Source organism: Amblyomma americanum, chromosome 1 (assembly GCF_052857255.1).
Source record: "Amblyomma americanum isolate KBUSLIRL-KWMA chromosome 1, ASM5285725v1, whole genome shotgun sequence".
Lineage (NCBI taxonomy): Eukaryota > Metazoa > Arthropoda > Arachnida > Ixodida > Ixodidae > Amblyomma > Amblyomma americanum.
In genome coordinates, this window is record NC_135497.1 from 300,906,497 (window position 1) to 300,924,644 (window position 18,148).

General features: G+C 54.2%; 2 protein-coding genes across 2 annotated transcripts in view; both read left to right on the forward strand.

The window, feature by feature from the left end:
* Nucleotides 1-18,148, forward strand: part of LOC144115296 (uncharacterized) — a 396,380-nt gene that overhangs the window by 81,471 nt on the left and 296,761 nt on the right. The window lies entirely within an intron of this gene.
* On the forward strand, nucleotides 386-17,546 carry LOC144116449 (uncharacterized). Its single transcript, XM_077651181.1, has 4 exons — nucleotides 386-398; nucleotides 440-625; nucleotides 11,395-12,730; nucleotides 17,363-17,546. Exons 1-3 carry the CDS (start codon nucleotides 386-388, stop codon nucleotides 12,324-12,326), a joined length of 1,131 nt encoding a protein of 376 aa, XP_077507307.1. The 3' UTR covers nucleotides 12,327-12,730; nucleotides 17,363-17,546.

The following is an 18,148-nucleotide window of genomic DNA, read 5'->3' on the forward strand; positions in this document are numbered from 1 at the left end:
TTGTTTATGAGCAAAGCTTCAACCAAAGGAAGCCATAAATCTTTATGCTCATTCTTGGTATCATTATTAACTTGTACCCAGAGAAACTCCATAGGTTAAAGCTAAGGGGGGAGCCAGAGCTTGACGTTGCCAGCCCTCGCCACAGCGACACCTACATGGTATTTGACAACACACAGTTTGGGCAGCTTCATGATTTATGGGAGCCACATTGTTGGCATCATAGCGTTCCATTAGTGTTCTGTCTGTCAGCTACTGCTGAACTGCTTCTTTGTGTAAAACTGTTGTCGGCATTGCTTCGTCCAGATGTGAATGGCACAACTGCTTGTGTTTCGCTACGATGTTTCTCTTGTCTGCCTCTGGAGCACATGAGTGCAAACATCTCAAAATGGTTGCCACCCGTATCTTCATAGCAGTCTTCACCCTTTCCGTTTTTCTGCAGGAAACATACAGGGAGCCGTTGATGGGCCTTTCTCACTGCTGATGTGCATCACAATGATGCGGTGGCCCTTCCCTGGCAGCCTGCTCCAGGCCATGGTTGTCCTGATCTTGGCACAAGCAGCACACGCTCGCTGTTCTGTCCTTACACCAACACTGCGCTTGCTGCCGTTGCACATATCTCATCCAGGTAAATAATTTTGGAACCTACCATCTTGTTCCTTAGGTAGCTTTGCTGCCTTGCGAAAGTGTCTTCTCTTTCAGTGGGCAGCTAGTGTAATTTTATTGCATGTTTTCTTCTGTCAAACGATGCGTTAGACATTAGAATACATGAATTACCGTGTGGTATTTTCCTACAAGCGCTAAATAATTTGATTGAATTTCTTCTCTCGTGCTGTTTCGGTTTCATTGACTGAATGACGACTGTGACGTCAAGTTGACGGTTTGTTCGCGTGATCTACTAGAAAAACTGTAATATAATCGCTGATATGTATATTCAATTGACTACGACATTTAATCCAGCATCTTCCAAAACATGGAATGACAAGCCGGTCAGTGATTATATTAAAGTTTGTCAAGGGATGATTTATTACACACGCTCACAGAGTCCCGCGTGCCGGAGTCCCCCAATAGTCATCCGCAGTTCGCGCACCTAATGCAACGCGCACCGAGCTCACACTTGAGCCCACTTCGACCACACCACTCGGATCACTCCCGCGCTGCCCGCGCACACCTCACGCACATTCCCGCCATAGCCAACCACGCATCCCCTCTCCCTCCAGTGTTGTCAGCCGTCCCTGTGTGTCCCCTGATGGCGCCACCCGCACTGGCCCTTACAAGTTTTTCCAATTGATCACGTGGCGAAAACATCAACTTGACGTCACAGTCGTCCTTCGGTCGACGAAACCGAAACAGCGTGAAGAAGAAATTCAATTATAAACTATTTAGCGGTCGTACACAAATACCACAGGGTGCTTCATGTATACGAATGTCTACGATATCGTTTGAAAGAAGAAAACACGCAAGAAAAAATTTGGTGTCTATAGTCCTTAAAGGGGTGCAGACACAAAATTTTAAACGCAATGAACGGCATGAGAGTGAGAGAGAGAAAGACTTTATTGTGCAGAGGAATTCGGGCCTCCCAGGACCCCTGGGTCCCCGCACGACCACACCGCACTCAAACGTTCAGGCTAAAAGGTCCATGACGCTGGCCGCACAGGTGGCGACGATCTTCTGTCGTGCCTGATCTGTGGAGCGTAGTGAGGTCTCCCAGTCCTCCCATGTTTGGAGTAACTCCGGCCTGCTGGGTGGAGGGGAAGCCGGACAGATCCCGAAGATATCAGTCAGGTTTTCCTTTTGAGCATTGCACACAGGGCAGGAAGGTGGTATGGGTCGGTAGTGGGAGAGGAGAGAGGGGTTAGTTACCGTACGATTACTTTCATGGGCGTAAGAAGTTGCCATCTTGCAAGTGTCTGGCACATTCTTTGAGGGGAACATAAGTTATTGCTGTTTTTAATGCTGTCCGATGAGCCTCTCGCCATTTCCACCTACATTGGGCTGCCTCCGCGGCTCAGTGGTTATGGCGCTTCACTGCTGACCTGAAAGACGCGAGTTCGATCCCGGTCGCGGTGGTCGAATTTCGATGGAGGTGAAATTCTAGAGGCCCGTGTACCATTCGACGTCAGTGCACATTAAAGAACCCCAGGTGGTGGAAATTTTGCGGAGCCCTTCACTACAACGTCCCCCATAGCCTGAGTCGCTTTCGGACGTTTAACCCCCATAAACGAAACTATTTCCACCCACATCGAGTGATGTCATGGTGCACTTGCTTTAATTATTGTGACGTCGCTGAACTCAGGTGTTGTTCACTTCAGCGTTGGCGCTGACTGAGACCAAAGGCTTTGTGTACAAAATGGCTTGTAATTAATTATTCACACTGTGCACTGGTGTTTTGCTCTTATTTTCATGATTGCTAGGCCCGTAGGCCTCTTTGAAGGCAAATAAACTGACACCGAAAAACTTTGTGTCTGGACCCCTTTAAAGCATATGCCATGCAGTTACCATCTAACATAGTGCTGGGAAATGTTGTGCATCCATGACCTCAATGCCAGCTTTGGGAAGTTGTCATACAGGGTGCTACGCCGCTAATCTCCACTTCCTGGCCATTCTGTGCTGGGTGTCGACCACTTCCACCTGCTTACTCTTGCCTCTCCTTCTTTCCATTAAACGCTGTCCATGCACTAACACCAAGCATTTTGCTGACAAATGCACATGTTTTATTCACAGTATGTCCCAAGTCTCTATCTTGCCAGAACTTTAGCAATTAAAGATTGTTTCTCATTGCATTACGAGAAAAAAAACTCCACTTGTTTGCTTCTTAGTCAAGTCCCTTAGGTGTACAGCAGACATGTTCAACAAGGAAGATTGTCACCATGCTGGTATCTATGATGAAAGATCAAACTCATTTTACATAGCACCTACTTTGACACAGACGCATGAAAACTATAGCCCATGCTCATTGCATTGGCTGCGCCGCCTTTTGGCCAGGCCGCGAAGCGTGAGTGGGTCGTGTCTGCTGCTCTCCCTGTCCGTTTCAGCGCGCTGTTGTGATAAGCTTGTGTTTTGATATTACATAGTGTGGAGTATTGATTAGTCGCGAATATATTTAAATGTAAGTCTTCAGTGACGTAAAGGGTGGTACTTCTGCGTAGCTGGCTGCTCGAAAACTTTTAAAATTTTCCAGGAACATGTCCTGTGGGGTTGACTTGGGGAGATAAGTACGTTCTCCCCACTCAATCGCGGCTGACACGGTTCAAAGCCGCCCGGACCCCACCCCGTGATCGCGTACGCTACCGAGCGCTCGCCGACCACGGCGGGCCTTGCTCTGGGGGAACAAAGGAACGACACATTGGCTGACACAAACAGGCATTTATTGCTACAGAAACAATAACGCCAGCTAGCAACAAGGTACGCTAATGAATCAAGGACGTCCGACTCACCAGCAAGGTTCCGAGCGAATGTTCGCCCGCTCTAGGGCAAGGGATATAAACTCCGCAGGCCGGACGGGACGAGTACGGGAGCCTGTCTCCCCGTCGCTTCTTCGCCCCGTCGGCGAAGAGCGGAGCCGCGAGCGGCGCGTCCGATCGCGGCGATTATCCCGGCCGAAGAGACCCCATCTCCCGCGGGCGGGCTTCAGCAGTCTCCCGCGCAGCGACGCTGGCGCCCTCTCTTGCCAGTTAATGTAACTGGCAAGGGAACGCGCTCATCCTCGGGGTACGACTGCTGCTGCACGGTGCCTCGCGGGAAAGCAAACTCAGGGGGCTGCAGGGCAGGTCCCCACATCCCCCCAACCTTAAATAGACCCACGCGCCTGAAAGTACATGCTATGGAGGAGTCTCCTGGTCTTCATGTCTTTGAGGCACGTCTTGCAGCGGAGGTCACGCCGACAGCGTCCACGCAGACTTCCGCGGTATTCCGAAGGCGGCGTGACGGTCTCCGCTGGGATGACTCGTATGGCCCGCGGACTACCGTGTCCGCAGGCCCGCGAATCGAAGGCCGGTGGGAAAACTGCAGGCCGGGATCCTGCAGTAGTCGCCAGGGCAGCAGCAGCCGGTGGTGACTGCTGACTGGTCTCGCCACAGCTGCCCCGGATGGATGCGGCGAACAGGATACAGGCCGCTCCGTCGCAGCAGGTGGCAGCGAGACGATGTGCACCGGTCAGCAAGCCTGGGTGGCTCCACCGGATCTGCAAAATTGTCGAAACGCTCTCGGCGTGCCTTTAACGTAGGTCACGGGAGGGGAAACGGCATCCGCAAGGGCCTCGTGGCACAATGCCTAACTCGCTAGCAAAACGTGTCGGCGGCTGTGCAAACGCAAAGTTCGAGTGAACAAAGCCCTTTCTTGAGTTGAACGAGACTGCTCAGTTCGTGCGAGGTTACAAAAAAAAAAACGGACGGGCAGCAAAGTGCGCCCCCTCTCAACGTCACGGTCCGGTGGTCATGTCTCTTTTAATGTGGTGCAGGCAGCTCCGAAAAGCCTCAGGCCTAACGACCACTCCGACAACGACCGTGACCACAAGAAAGACCTGAAACGGGTTTTGTGCGCGCAGCCGCGAGGAGACATCAGCTTTGTGGGGTGGTCCTACCCCGCTCACTGCACAAAGCAGCTTCTGAGCGGTCGGCGCCCACCGTATCGGACGGTGTCGGAGCGCCCGGTGCCGAGCTGCAATACCAGCGAGCTCGTAGCGGCACCCGTGGCCCCAGGCCACCCGGCTCCCGGAGCCGCGACTCCCAGAGTCGAAAAAGAGATAGTAGAGAAAATATATACAGAAACTCGGACCACCCACGCGGCTTCCGTACTCACTCGCTTCGGGCTCGGCGACTCCGCGGGCGCTAGGCCTCGAACTCCCTCGATGCGGACCAAGTCATTCTCACGAAGAAACTCCAGGGAAAAAAAATGTGCTGAGCATGTCGAAAAGTTCAAACATGCTGCAGCGCAATACACCTCGCACTCAAGAAAGCATGCCGCAGGTCCTAGCGATCAAAATTCACTCTAGGCTTAGCACTTGTCAAGTCCGGACAAAGAGCGTTCCTCGTACCGAACCGACAGTCGTCCAATGTTCCAAGAGCAGGCCCCACGTTGGGCGCCAAGATATGGGGTCACTCTGCGTCCAGCCGGCCGGGAAGGCGAGCTTCCGTGCAAGCTACACGCAGGCGTTATTTAAGCACGCCGAGAGCGTTTCGACAATTTTGCAGATCCGGTGGAGCCACCCAGGCTTGCTGACCGGTGCACATCGTCTCGCTGCCACCTGCTGCGACGGAGCGGCCTGTATCCTGTTCGCCGCATCCATCCGGGGCAGCTGTGGCGAGACCAGTCAGCAGTCACCTCCGGCTGCTGCTGCCCTGGCGACTACTGCAGGATCCTGGCCTGCAGTTTTCCCACCGGCCTTCGATTCGCGGGCCTGCGGACACGGTAGTCCGCGGGCCATACGAGTCATCCCAGCGGAGACCGTCACGCCGCCTTCGGAATACCGCGGAAGTCTGCGTGGACGCTGTCGGCGTGACCTCCGCTGCAAGACGTGCCTCAAAGACATGAAGACCAGGAGACTCCTCCATAGCATGTACTTTCAGGCGCGTGGGTCTATTTAAGGTTGGGGGGATGTGGGGACCTGCCCTGCAGCCCCCTGAGTTTGCTTTCCCGCGAGGCACCATGCAGCAGCAGTCGTACCCCGAGGATGAGCGCGTTCCCTTGCCAGTTACATTAACTGGCAAGAGAGGGCGCCAGCGTCGCTGCACGGGAGACTGCTGAAGCCCGCCCGCGGGAGATGGGGTCTCTTCGGCCGGGATAATCGCCGCGATCGGACGCGCCGCTCGCGGCTCCGCTCTTCGCCGACGGGGCGAAGAAGCGACGGGGAGACAGGCTCCCGTACTCGTCCCGTCCGGCCTGCGGAGTTTATATCCTTTGCCCTAGAGCGGGCGAACATTCGCTCGGAACCTTGCTGGTGAGTCGGACGTCCTTGATTCATTAGCGTACCTTGTTGCTAGCTGGCGTTATTGTTTCTGTAGCAATAAATGCCTGTTTGTGTCAGCCAATGTGTCGTTCCTTTGTTCCCCCAGAGCAAGGCCCGCCGTGGTCGGCGAGCGCTCGGTAGCGTACGCGATCACGGGGTGGGGTCCGGGCGGCTTTGAACCGTGTCAGCCGCGATTGAGTGGGGAGAACGTACTTATCTCCCCAAGTCAACCCCACATCTGGCGCCCAACGTGGGGCGAACTAGGCAATCGAGCAGTGACCTTTGTTGGAGCGAACGACTACCGTCGCCCTAACAAAGGATGGCAGCCGACAGGAGTGACTTGCAGTCTTTGTTTATGCTGTCAGAGCCAGCGGCACATAACCAGGGCTCCCTACTTGACGCGCCGTTGGAAGGGTTTGAATTTGTGAATCTTGGGCGTTCCACGCGGAATAGCCGAGTAACATCCCCTGACGCGTTGGTAGGACTTAGGCCTGGCATGGGGGGCTCCACATCGGGCGCCTCGCCGCTCCGCGGCGCGAACAATGAGGCACCTAGGCCTCATCATTCGACGCCATCAGCGGCTGCGCCCAACTCCGGGGGTGTTAGTCCGCAATCATCCGAGGTGCTCTTGCAGAACGCAATGCAGGTTATGCAGAGTCTAGCGGGTATTTTGCAAAACAATTTGCAAGCCCCGGCCCAGTCACCACGTGTTAGGATAGACTTGCCTACCTACACGGGGTACCACGACATTGCGGGAGCAAATGAGTACCTCGACCGTCTGCTGCATTATCAGCAAGTGACAGGAATCGCAGACGCCGAAATGCTCGCGCGTGTTGTGCCTGTTTCTTTGACGGAGCAAGCGGCCCGCTGGTACCGACTAGCCGGCAACCGAGCGAGGACAATGGAGGAGTTTTGCGCAAGCTTCCGCGACGAATTCCTTCCCGCAAACTATGAGTGGCGTTTGAGGAGAGAGCTGGAGCTCCGAACCCAGCACCCCGACGAGTCTCTGTTAGAGTACGTCCGAGCGATGGACGAACTTTATCGCCTCGCTGACCCTCGCGCCACGAACACGGAGAAAGTTGAGCGTGTCACGAGACAAGCGCACCCGACTTTCACGGCTTACCTGAGAGGAGTCAGGTTCAGAGATTTGGATTAGCTGGCAGCTGAGGCGAAGCGCATTCAGGGAGACATCCTCTCTGCGCGAGCGTATCGGCCGCCCCCACCCGCATCGCTGTCACTTGAGCCGCGCTGCGCGTGGAATGGCAGCTCAGCGCGCAGTCCATCTAGAACTGAAGCGTCAGCACAGTTTGCTGACGAGCGTGTCCCAAGGGGTTGGGAGTTGACCGACCGCGCTTTGGACCCATTCAGCTACGCGTTGCGAACAGCACACGCTGCCGCAGAGCGGAATGAACCGAGGCGAGATCGGGAGGCCGACACGCGGCCCCCACCATCCGCGCCGCGAGTTCGAGATGACCGAAAGGAACGGGGCGACCAGCGCCTAGCCCGTCGGGGCCCGGGCAACCGTTGCTACCGGTGCGACCAGCCGGGACACTTCGCCCGCGAGTGTGGCCGCCCTCCCGCCCGTGACCAAACACGGTCGGGAAACGGCCAAAGCCGCCGGTGATCGACCTTCGATTCCGCGCGGCGTGCACAGAAAACCCCGGTTTGCTAGCGCCTTTGGCATGTCGCGTAGGAAATTCTGTTGACCTGTCAGCGCCGTTCATTGAGCTAACAATAGCTCGAAAGAAATTCACCGCGTTACTAGATACAGGAGCAAGCGCTTCTTTGTTCGGTGACGAGGTGTTAAACCATCTCCGCGAGAACAAAATCCGGCTGAGAGAGTGCGATACCACTTTTCGCCTCGCGAGCGGCACAGCGCAATCAAGCGGTGCAGCTAGGATAGTGGTTCGCTGGGAAAGACGCGTGCGGCGACAACGCCTCGTTCATCTTCCCTGTTTATCCGTTCCTGTAATTCTTGGACGAGACTTCCTAGCCAAGACAGGTATTGTGATAGACATCAGCAGCGGAGGCTACAGGGAGCGCACGTCAGGCGCCTTGAAGCCTTTCGCGAAAGCGCCCGCGGCGTCGCACACCATTCAGACTCCGAACGCGGCGCGAGCGGGGGGAGACCGTGACAAATCCACCGCGCCAGCCCGAGATCCAGGAGGCGAGCGGACCATCGCCGCTGAGGGAGAGGGCAGAGAGAAGGTTGCCGCGGTAGAAAGTTGCTCTGCCGCGCAGGGAAGGTCAGCGCACCCCTTGTTGTCGGAAGTGAACAGCGTGACGGAGAGGGAGAAGGCACGTTTGTCATCGCTCCTCTACGAGTACAACGCGACATTCACTGACCGCCCGGGCCTCACTACCCTAGTCAGGCACCGAATAGACACGGGTGACGCACTGCCTTGGAAGTGCAATCCTAGACCAATTAGCTTGGCCAAGAGAAAAGCACTGGACAGCGCCTTAGACGAACTTATCGACACTGGCGTTGTTGAGAGGTCTAACAGCCCTTGGGGCTTCCCGGTAGTCTTGGTTCCAAAGAAAGACGATACATATCGACTTTGCGTGGACTACCGCAAGCTGAATGAGGTTACGAGGAAAGACGCCTACCCTCTACCCACCATTTCTTCCCTAGTGTCCAACCTAGGTGGGGCGAAGTACTTCACAACGCTCGATGCTAGTCGCGGATACTTTCAGGTTGAAATGAATGAGCGGGACAAGGAGAAAACTGCTTTCACTTGTCACAGAGGCCTTTTCCAGTTCAAGAGAATGTCTTTTGGCTTGGTAGGAGCACCCGCTACTTATCAGCGCCTAATGGACCGTGTTCTGGGAGATGCGAAGTGGCAACATGCGCTCGCGTACCTAGACGACATCGTGGTGTACTCGAAAACGTTCGAGGAACACCTGCGCCACTTGAGGGACGTCCTAGAGAGGCTGAGGTCCGCGGGAATCACTTTGAACCCGAAGAAGGCACAGATCGCCGCGACCCGAATAACACTGTTGGGGTTCACGATCGACAGAGGCCGCATTCTGCCGTGCGACGATAAGCTTGAGGCTTTGCTTAAGTTTCCGTCGCCCACAGATATAGCCGGACTCAGGCGCTTCCTGGGAATGGCGAACTTTTATCGCCAGTTCATCCCAGAGTGCGCAGCGCTGCAGGCGCCTTTGACAAAGCTTTTGAAGAAAGGCGAGCGCTGGAGTTGTGGTCACGAGCAAGAGGATGCACTGCGCAACCTCACCAAAGTGCTCGCTGACACGGCTGAGTTGCAGCTACCCGACCTAAACAGGGAGTTTGTGATTCAAACCGACGCAAGCGACCTGGGCTTAGGAGCAGTGTTGCTTCAGGAGCATGAAGGCGTTCTCCGTCCGGTAGCTTTCGCGAGCCGTTCGTTGACGCCGGCAGAGAGAAACTACTCGGTGACAGAGAAGGAATGTCTCGCGATAGTTTTCGCTCTGCGTAAGTTCGACTACTACGTCGATGGGGTGACATTTGTGATCGAGACGGATCACATGGCGCCCACCTGGCTGAGACGACTCAGCGAGCCGAGCGGCCGCCTAGCGCGTTGGTCCCTGTTGCTGCAGCGTTACGACTTCACCGTGCGCTACCGCAAAGGGAAAAACAACGCTGTGGCTGACGCACTCTCGCGAGCGCCTGTCCAGTGCGAGGAAGGTCACGCGACCGACCGCCCGACAGCCGGGGAGAGCGAGGGACTGACCCGAGCCGTAGCCCATGTAAGGAACGCGGACCAACCGTTGATCCAGGGCGAGAGCGTGAACCACGTGGACTACGCGAGTTCCGTGGGGATCGTGTTCAGCAGAAAGGAGCTGCTCGAAGCTCAGCAGAAGGATCCGTTTTGTCGAAAGGTGTTCGACGGGCTCCGGGAGCCGGGCGGCAGGGCCGCCGCGCACAAGGAGACAGCTGGTTTTGCTGTCGGTGCGGAGCGCTGGGAAACAGCTGGTAGTGCTGTGAGCGCGATGGATTCGTATCTGCTGGATTCCGACGGCGTCCTGCTGAGGTATATCCCCTCCGAGAACGACACAAACGAGGCGTTCAAGGTGGTGATACCGCGAGTATTGAGAGCAGCACTGTTACGCTACTTTCACGACTCGTGCATCGCTGGGCATGCAAGCGGCCCCAAGACTTACACTAAGTTGTGTCGCTTTGCTACCTGGCTTGGCATGAAAAGGGACGTAATACGCTACGCCCGCTCGTGCCACGTGTGCCAAAGTGTGAAGCCCCGAGGCGGACGACCACCCGGCCTCATGCACCCGATTAACAGCCAGACTCCCTGGCAAATCGCGGCGTGCGACATCATGGGACCGTATCCTATGACACCGAGTAGGAACAAGTTCTTGCTGGTGGTCACGGATCACTTCAGCAAGTGGGTTGAACTTTTCCCCCTTAGAAAGCTGACGGCACGAGTGATCATGGAGAAGCTGATGGACGTATTCACCAGGTTCGGTTTCCCAGAGCAGCTGATAACGGACAACGCGTCCTACTTCACTGCGAAGGTGTTCGTTGATTCGTGCGCTGCACTCGGCATTAAGCACAAGAAAACGACCACCTATCATGCTCAGTCGAACCCCACGGAACGAGTCAATCGCAACGTTAAGCACTTGCTGGTCGCGTACTCTGAGAGGCACAAAGATTGGGACTCCTATCTGCCGGAGATCGCGTTTGCTTTGCGTTCGACCGTTAACCGCTCGACTGGGTATGCGCCGTGTTCTCTCAATCTGGGTAGAGAGCTGCTAAATCCGATGGACCGGATTCTATCGGACAGCAGGAAGACGCCAGTCGCTTCGTCAGCACGAGCTGAGTACGCGACGCAGCTGCGCGCTAAGATGACGGAGGCCTTACGCAAGGCTCGCCGCAACCTGAGCACCGCTAGGGCGCAGCAGAAAGCACAGTACGACCGCTCGCACCGGGATGTTCACTACGAAGTGGGCGATCTGGTGCTTCGACGCCAGCACGTTCTCAGCGACGCTAGCAAACAGTTTGCGGCCTCGTTGGCGCCGAAATGGATCGGGCCGTTCCGCGTGCGAGAGAAACTTTCCTCGCTCGTTTACAGGCTCGAGGACTTGCGGTCGAAACCGACAGGCGGACCGGTGCACGTATGCGACCTGAAACGTTACGTGCAGCGAGATGAGTGGGTAGAGGACACAGCCCGACCCGCGCCGCAGTCGGACAACGAGATCTGCGATCAGCCGGCGAACCCCGCGTCCCACTATAACTTGCGCCCTAGGCAGAAACAGAATCTGCCTGCGCAGCCTAGAGCGAGGGCGCGAGCCGGCAGGCAGTCTCGTTAGATGCATGAACGTACGGGCCGCTCATGCCGATCAGTTGCACGCAAGACTGACTTGCGCTAACCCTCATGACTCTCGTGAGGGTCGAACAGCCACGCAGCACGCGCTGCGGGAGCTGGCTACATCTGTGTTGACCTTTTCCAGCGCAGATGGAAAAGAAGCAGGCACAACCCAAGCGCCGGCGGTCACCCCCGACGTCCGGACGAAGCCCAAAGCACCCCTCGCCGCATCGCTGTCACCCGGCGGCCACCCCACCGGGCCCCGGGCGTGCTGGCCCGAGGCACATGGGCCCCCTCTTCGGGCAGTCGCCGCGCCGCCGCCAGGCTTCCCCCGCCACCTTGGGTCACTCGCCGGCTCGCTCGCCACTCGGCCAGCGCCTGCTGTCCACCCCGCCAGCCCGAGGCCCGGAGCCGCCAGCAGCGCAGGCCCCGCGCCAGCCGCCCAGGGACGTGGCCACGTGGACGTACCAGGCCGGAACGGACGCGCCGGTCGGCTACGTCTCGTGGCGGCCGTGGAAGCGGCAGGAGAGGGCGAAGAGGCTCACGCCCCGGCCAGGCTGTTTAACGTCTTCCGGGGGCGCACCGTCGCCGACGCGGACCAGCGGGCCGAGGGCGTGTCCCTACCCCTGTCCCCAGGAACCCTGCTGTGCCCGTGTGGGGCCGTGATGCTACACGAGGAAGCCCACAAGGCGGGGGACCTGCACGACCAGAGGACGCGCGGGGCCACGACCCGAGACGAGCGACATCCAGCGGCGGCCACTCCCAGCGCCGCGGCCCGTCAGATGCTGGCGCGAGCGGGCCGCGAGGCCGAGTTCGCTGAGTGGCTCCTGCAGGTAGCCGCCCGCCACGCTGGCGGCCCGCCGGAGCCGAGCCTTGGCTCGCAGCCCTCGGCCGCGGTGGCTCCTCCGTCTTCGGCAGCGGCGCCTCCTGCCCCGAGTGACGAGGCCCGGGACCCGGACCCCAAGCGGCCGGCCCCTGCGCTGGCGGCTACGGAACTGCCGGCGCCCGACACGGAAGCAGGGGCCACGCCAGCGGGGGGGCTAGAGATGGACCTGGACCTGTGGTCCACCGAAATTGAGTAAAGCTTTTTGTGCCTGTTTCTGTGTTCGGGAGGCTTCTTAAGGAGGGGAGGATGTGGGATACACGGGTATCCCCTCCTCGTCCCCCGCGCCAGCGGCGACCGTGACCTATACGGGCGCGCTGGCCACCAGGAATGTGGAGAGAAGGCACCCCCGCGACTCTGCTCATTTCCGCCCCAGCACTGACGTGACGTCACGGCAGCGCGTCGCCTTCTGCGGAGAGGGTAGCACGCCTAAGCTTGACGGTAACGATTTGCTGCGAGGGAGGCAATGACCGAGGGGATAAAAGGCGTGATCGCGCGGCGGGAAGCTCGCTCTCGCCGCCGGACCTGACCTAACTACCCCACGGACCCCTTCCGCTGCCCGCCGGCCCCCGAACACCAACGCCGGTCGACGTCAACGACTTGGTGAGCTACTGAACATCTATTTTACGGATAGAACATTCTTCCGCAGTGTGCTTTACCTCGCGTTAGGATAATAAACTATTTCCTAGCGTGCCCTGCCGTTGCCTATTTCGTCCGGACCTGCCGTGGCTGCGACTCTGCGCCACGGGTTGGGGAAACGTGTTGCGTGCTTAAATAACGCCTGCGTGTAGCTTGCACGGAAGCTCGCCTTCCCGGCCGGCTGGACGCAGAGTGACCCCATAGTCCTTGTGTCCCCTCCGTGCCTTCGCTCGTCAGCGGTTTTTTCAGCAGCGCAGGGGACAAAGGACGTGACAAGTGCACAGACACGGCGCTGAACTTACAACAGGTTTATTGAGGTGATTTTCACTACTTAAATACAGTGGCAACCAATCTCAAATGAAAAGACAGATACACAAAACAGATTGACGAAAATGACAATTCCTGAGCACAGGTCTACAGTGGCACAAGACCAGCTGCGCACGTTTTTCTATTCTCATCAAGGAAACGTAGTACTTTATCAGGCAGAGCTATTGAGGCAACGCTTACGCATTCATCTTTGAATTTATGGATTTCATGAGCTTCAATGATTTCACGAGTGATTTTGCCTCTACAGAGAATGGCTCTTCCTGAGAGCACACAGCTGCACATCTTCAGCTCATGGTGCACTTGAATGGCGGCGGTGGACCTCAGACGGCAGACAGGACTACGGAATTCTTATGGCAGTGCGCGCTGCCGCAGCTTCGAGCCATCACTAAGAAGATGCACAGTCCGGTCCACACCTATGGTGAAGTGTCCTTGCCGGAACAAGTACAAGGCGTCCTTAGACGAGGACCAAAGTTCGCCGTGGAACCCAGGCAATCGGCATCGGAACTTCTTGCGATGGTGAGACAAGTTTCCAGCCTAGCAGTGGCTCCTGAAGTGGACCGATGTGTTTCAGATGGAGTGTACATTTTGGCAAAGTGTAGACCTACCAGGTGTAGAATTCCAATCAAATTCACCGTTTCGTTTTTAAAGAACAACTTGCTGACCCTATTACAGGCTGGTAAAGAGGGAGGTTTTGCTGTGATGCCAAAAGCGCTCTACTTATCGAAAGCAGAAAATGCTATCAGTTCGACTTTCCGGCAGAGAAGCGATGTCACTCTAAGTAAAGTGAAAGCCCGATCACGGAAAATGTGTGCACAAATGAATTTGGAATCCCTAGCCAAGTGTATAGAGAAAAGCAAGGGGTCCTGCTTAAAGATATTCTTCACAGCCAAAACTCACAAGCTGGACTGCCCACTTCGAGCAATAGTCTCCGAGGATGGCACATGGCAAAAGTCTGTCGCGTTATTTTTTGCAAGACAAGCTGAACCTCTTAACCATTGACGACCCTTTTCAGGTGAAGAGTTCTAACCAAGTAATCGCTTTCTTGCAACAAAACCCAGCGAAAGGCTTTTCGGCCTGCTCTATCGATATAAAAGATTTATATTATTCCCTTCCGCAAAAGAAACTGCTGGCAAGCGTTGAAGAATGCATTGATTCCTTTGGTGTGGTAGCTTTCCAGAGTTCTGCAGGCATCAGCAATAGCAACTTCTTGGAACTCCTTACTTTTTGCTTTAACTCGACATTTTCCACCTGGAATGAATCTGTTTACCTCCAGAGCAATGGCGTCTGCATTGTTTCATGCATAGCTCCGATACTGGGCGACATTTATCTCGCGCACCATGACAAGCTCCTTGATAGTCAACTCGACGAAAGCGTGGCTCGTGTTTTTAGGTTTGTAGATGATTTTTTAGTTTTGATGACATGTGCAGTTACTGACGCAGGGGCCTCGGTCTCGAAAGTTTTATCAATTTTTCACACCTGTCTTGACCCTCTTGTTTTGACGCATGAAACGCCTTCTGGAGGAAAGTTACGTTTTTTAGATCTTGCCATGTTCCTCAAGAATAGCCATGTGTGCTGGCGTTACGAGCCACGATGCCAGAAGCCCCTCACGCCTTTCGCTTCTGCACATTCTAAGCTTGTAAAGCGCGGCATCGCAAAGTTGTGTTTAAGAAATGCCCTAGAAAAATCATGCCATCATGCGATGCAAGACAGCTATCAAAATCAGGTGGTACGCTTACAAGCAGCAGGATACCCTTCCGACCTTCTGATTGCAATATCAGAGAGCCTGCTAAGAGAAATCATTAATTCAGGCCGCAGAGATTCCACTGAAAGGCCCAAGGAAGAAAAAAGAAAGTATGTGGTTATTCCTTATCTACACCGCATTTCACATAATCTGAAAAGGGTGGGAGCGCGTGCCGATGTAAACGTTGTTTTTTCCGCGCCCGATAAGCTCTCCAAACTCTGCCATATTGTAAACAGCAGCAATGAAAGGACGGTTGGCTGCGATAAGAAACACCGAAAAGGTTTTGTACCATGTAGTAGCAATGTTGTGTACAGGTTTCTGCTTACGTGTGACAAGCACTACACGGGGCAAACTGGTCGTTGCCTCAACGACCGGCTGCGGGAACACAACAACAACGTGAGCGGCACCGCTTCCCGTCACCTTGGCATTCATTGCAGAGACTGCACAGAGGAAAGAAAAAAGAACAAAAAACCACCGTGTTATCCTGTTTTCACTCAGTGTCGAGTGCTGTCAGATAATAGAACAAAAATCACTCGTGAAATCATTGAAGCTCATGAAATCCATAAATTCAAAGATGAATGCGTAAGCGTTGCCTCATTAGCTCTGTCTGATAAAGAACTACGTTTCCTTGATGAGAATAGAAAAACGTGCGCAGCTGGTCTTGTGCCACTGTAGACCTGTGCTCAGGAATTGTCATTTTCGTCAATCTGTTTTGTGTATCTGTCTTTTCATTTGAGATTGGTTGCCACTGTACTTAAGTAGTGAAAATCACCTCAATAAACCGGATGTAAGTCAGCGCCGTGTCTGTGCACTTGTCACGTCCTTTGTCCCCCGCGCTGCTGAAAAAACCATGTGACACCAACTTGCCCAAGCTTCTACAGTATCAGCGTCAGCGGTAGATCGTGGCTGCTCGACGAGAAAACTAAAAATTTGCGTCGTATTGAATTTGTGCGCTAGAGCGTTAAATGCGTTTCTTGTATTTCTATCTTCCCCCACATTCAGTGAACATTTCGATGCGTACTTGCTTCGTCATGGCTAGCAAGGTGCAAAACAGGCGCGCTGTTTGCAAATGCGACAGGTCGCCCACCTTTCGATGTAAGCGCTTTTAAAGGAAAAAGGGTCGATGCAAGAAGCAGAGCCGGGGGACGCGGAGGCAAGATGTGAGTGGCTCACTGCTACTGTATGCTTCTAACAATGAGTTAGCTGTATCGAGAAGCAGGAGATGGCTGAAAAGAATGCACCATCCAAGTAAGTTGTTTTTATCAAAGGCAGTGCCCGTATTGCAGTTTCCCGTTGCTGCCTTGTGTCTGTATGGATGTCGTCATACTCATGTCGGACATTTATAAGAATTGACGTTCCACTCCAACCTGCGTATAAGCACAAAAACTGATGCATGTGCTTGTATTAAAGGAATGCTGCTGCAGGTGTCCTTTCGCCTGCTGACAGCGTGAAGGTTGAGGAGCCTCAGTTGTTTATTCGTTCTCAGCGAAGACAAAACAGCATGCCTAAAGAATTATTAAGCGAATAGTTAAAGCAAGTATTGTATTCTTTAGTGAGACAGGAAAGCAGTCCATAGAAAAAGCAGCTAGCTGAAAATTTGGAAGCACCCGCCATATGATTTAGTGGCTTTGGCGTTCGGCTGCTGATCTCAGGGTCGCGGGTTTGAGCCCGATCCTGCTGCAGTGGCAGTATTTCGACGGTGGCAAAACATAAAAACAATGGTGTGCTGTGCGACGTCAATGCACGTTGAAGAACCCCATGCGGTCTAAATTAATCCGGAGCCGTCCACTGTGGTGTTCTTCTAGCCCATGTGTTGCTTCAGGATGTTAAACCTGGGATACCACTTCCAAAGTTTGGAAGCCTGATAACTTGGTGATGTAAAGTCTTAATTTGCAGTGCAAGAGATGTTAGCGCTGGTTTACTATTGTGATGCATCCCAGAGCCGATGTGCTACATAGTTATGTTTTGTGAAACTCGTATGTGTTAATGAATATGAGGGCCGCTGGCAGAGTTTGCTCTGAATTTTTCATCATTATTCATGGCGTGGTGTGCACAATTGCTCCACTTTTCTGCTGAAACCGTTGGTGTCTTGTTTATGACCAGAGCTTCAACCAAAGGAAGCCATAAATCTTTATGCTCATTCTTGGTATCATTATTAACTTGTACCCAGAGAAACTCCATAGGTTAACGCTAAGGTGGGAGCCAGAGCTTGACGTTGCCAGCCCTCGCCACAGCGACACCTACATGGTATTTGACAACACACAGTTTGGGCAGCTTCATGATTTATGGGAGCCACATTGTTGGCATCATAGCGTTCCATTAGTGTTCTCTCTGTCAGCTACTGCTGAACTGCTTCTTTGTGTAAAACTGTTGTCGGCATTGCTTCGTCCAGATGTGAATGGCACAACTGCTTGTGTTTCGCTACGATGTTTCTCTTGTCTGCCTCTGGAGCACATGAGTGCAAACATCTCAAAATGATTGCCACCCGTATCTTCATAGCAGTCTTCACCCTTTCCGTTTTTCTGCAGGAAACATACAGGGAGCCGTTGATGGGCCTTTCTCACTGCTGATGTGCATCACAATGATGCGGTGGCCCTTCCCTGGCAGCCTGCTCCAGGCCATGGTTGTCCTGATCTTGGCACAAGCAGCACACGCTCGCTGTTCTGTCCTTACACCAACACTGCGCTTGCTGCCGTTGCACATATCTCATCCAGGTAAATAATTTTGGAACCTACCATCTTGTTCCTTAGGTAGCTTTGCTGCCTTGCGAAAGTGTCTTCTCTTTCAGTGGGCAGCTAGTGTAATTTTATTGCATGTTTTCTTCTGTGAAACGATGCGTTAGACATTAGAATACATGAATTACCGTGTGGTATTTTCCTACAAGCGCTAAATAATTTGATTGAATTTCTTCTCTCGTGCTGTTTCGGTTTCATTGACTGAATGACGACTGTGACGTCAAGTTGACGGTTTGTTCGCGTGATCTACTAGAAAAACTGTAATATAATCGCTGATATGTATATTCAAGTGACTACGACATTTAATCCAGCATCTTCCAAAACATGGAATGACAAGCCGGTCAGTGATTATATTAAAGTTTGTCAAGGGATGATTTATTACACACGCTCACAGAGTCCCGCGTGCCGGAGTCCCCCAATAGTCATCCGCAGTTCGCGCACCTAATGCAACGCGCACCGAGCTCACACTTGAGCCCACTTCGACCACACCACTCGGATCACTCCCGCGCTGCCCGCGCACACCTCACGCACATTCCCGCCATAGCCAACCACGCATCCCCTCTCCCTCCAGTGTTGTCA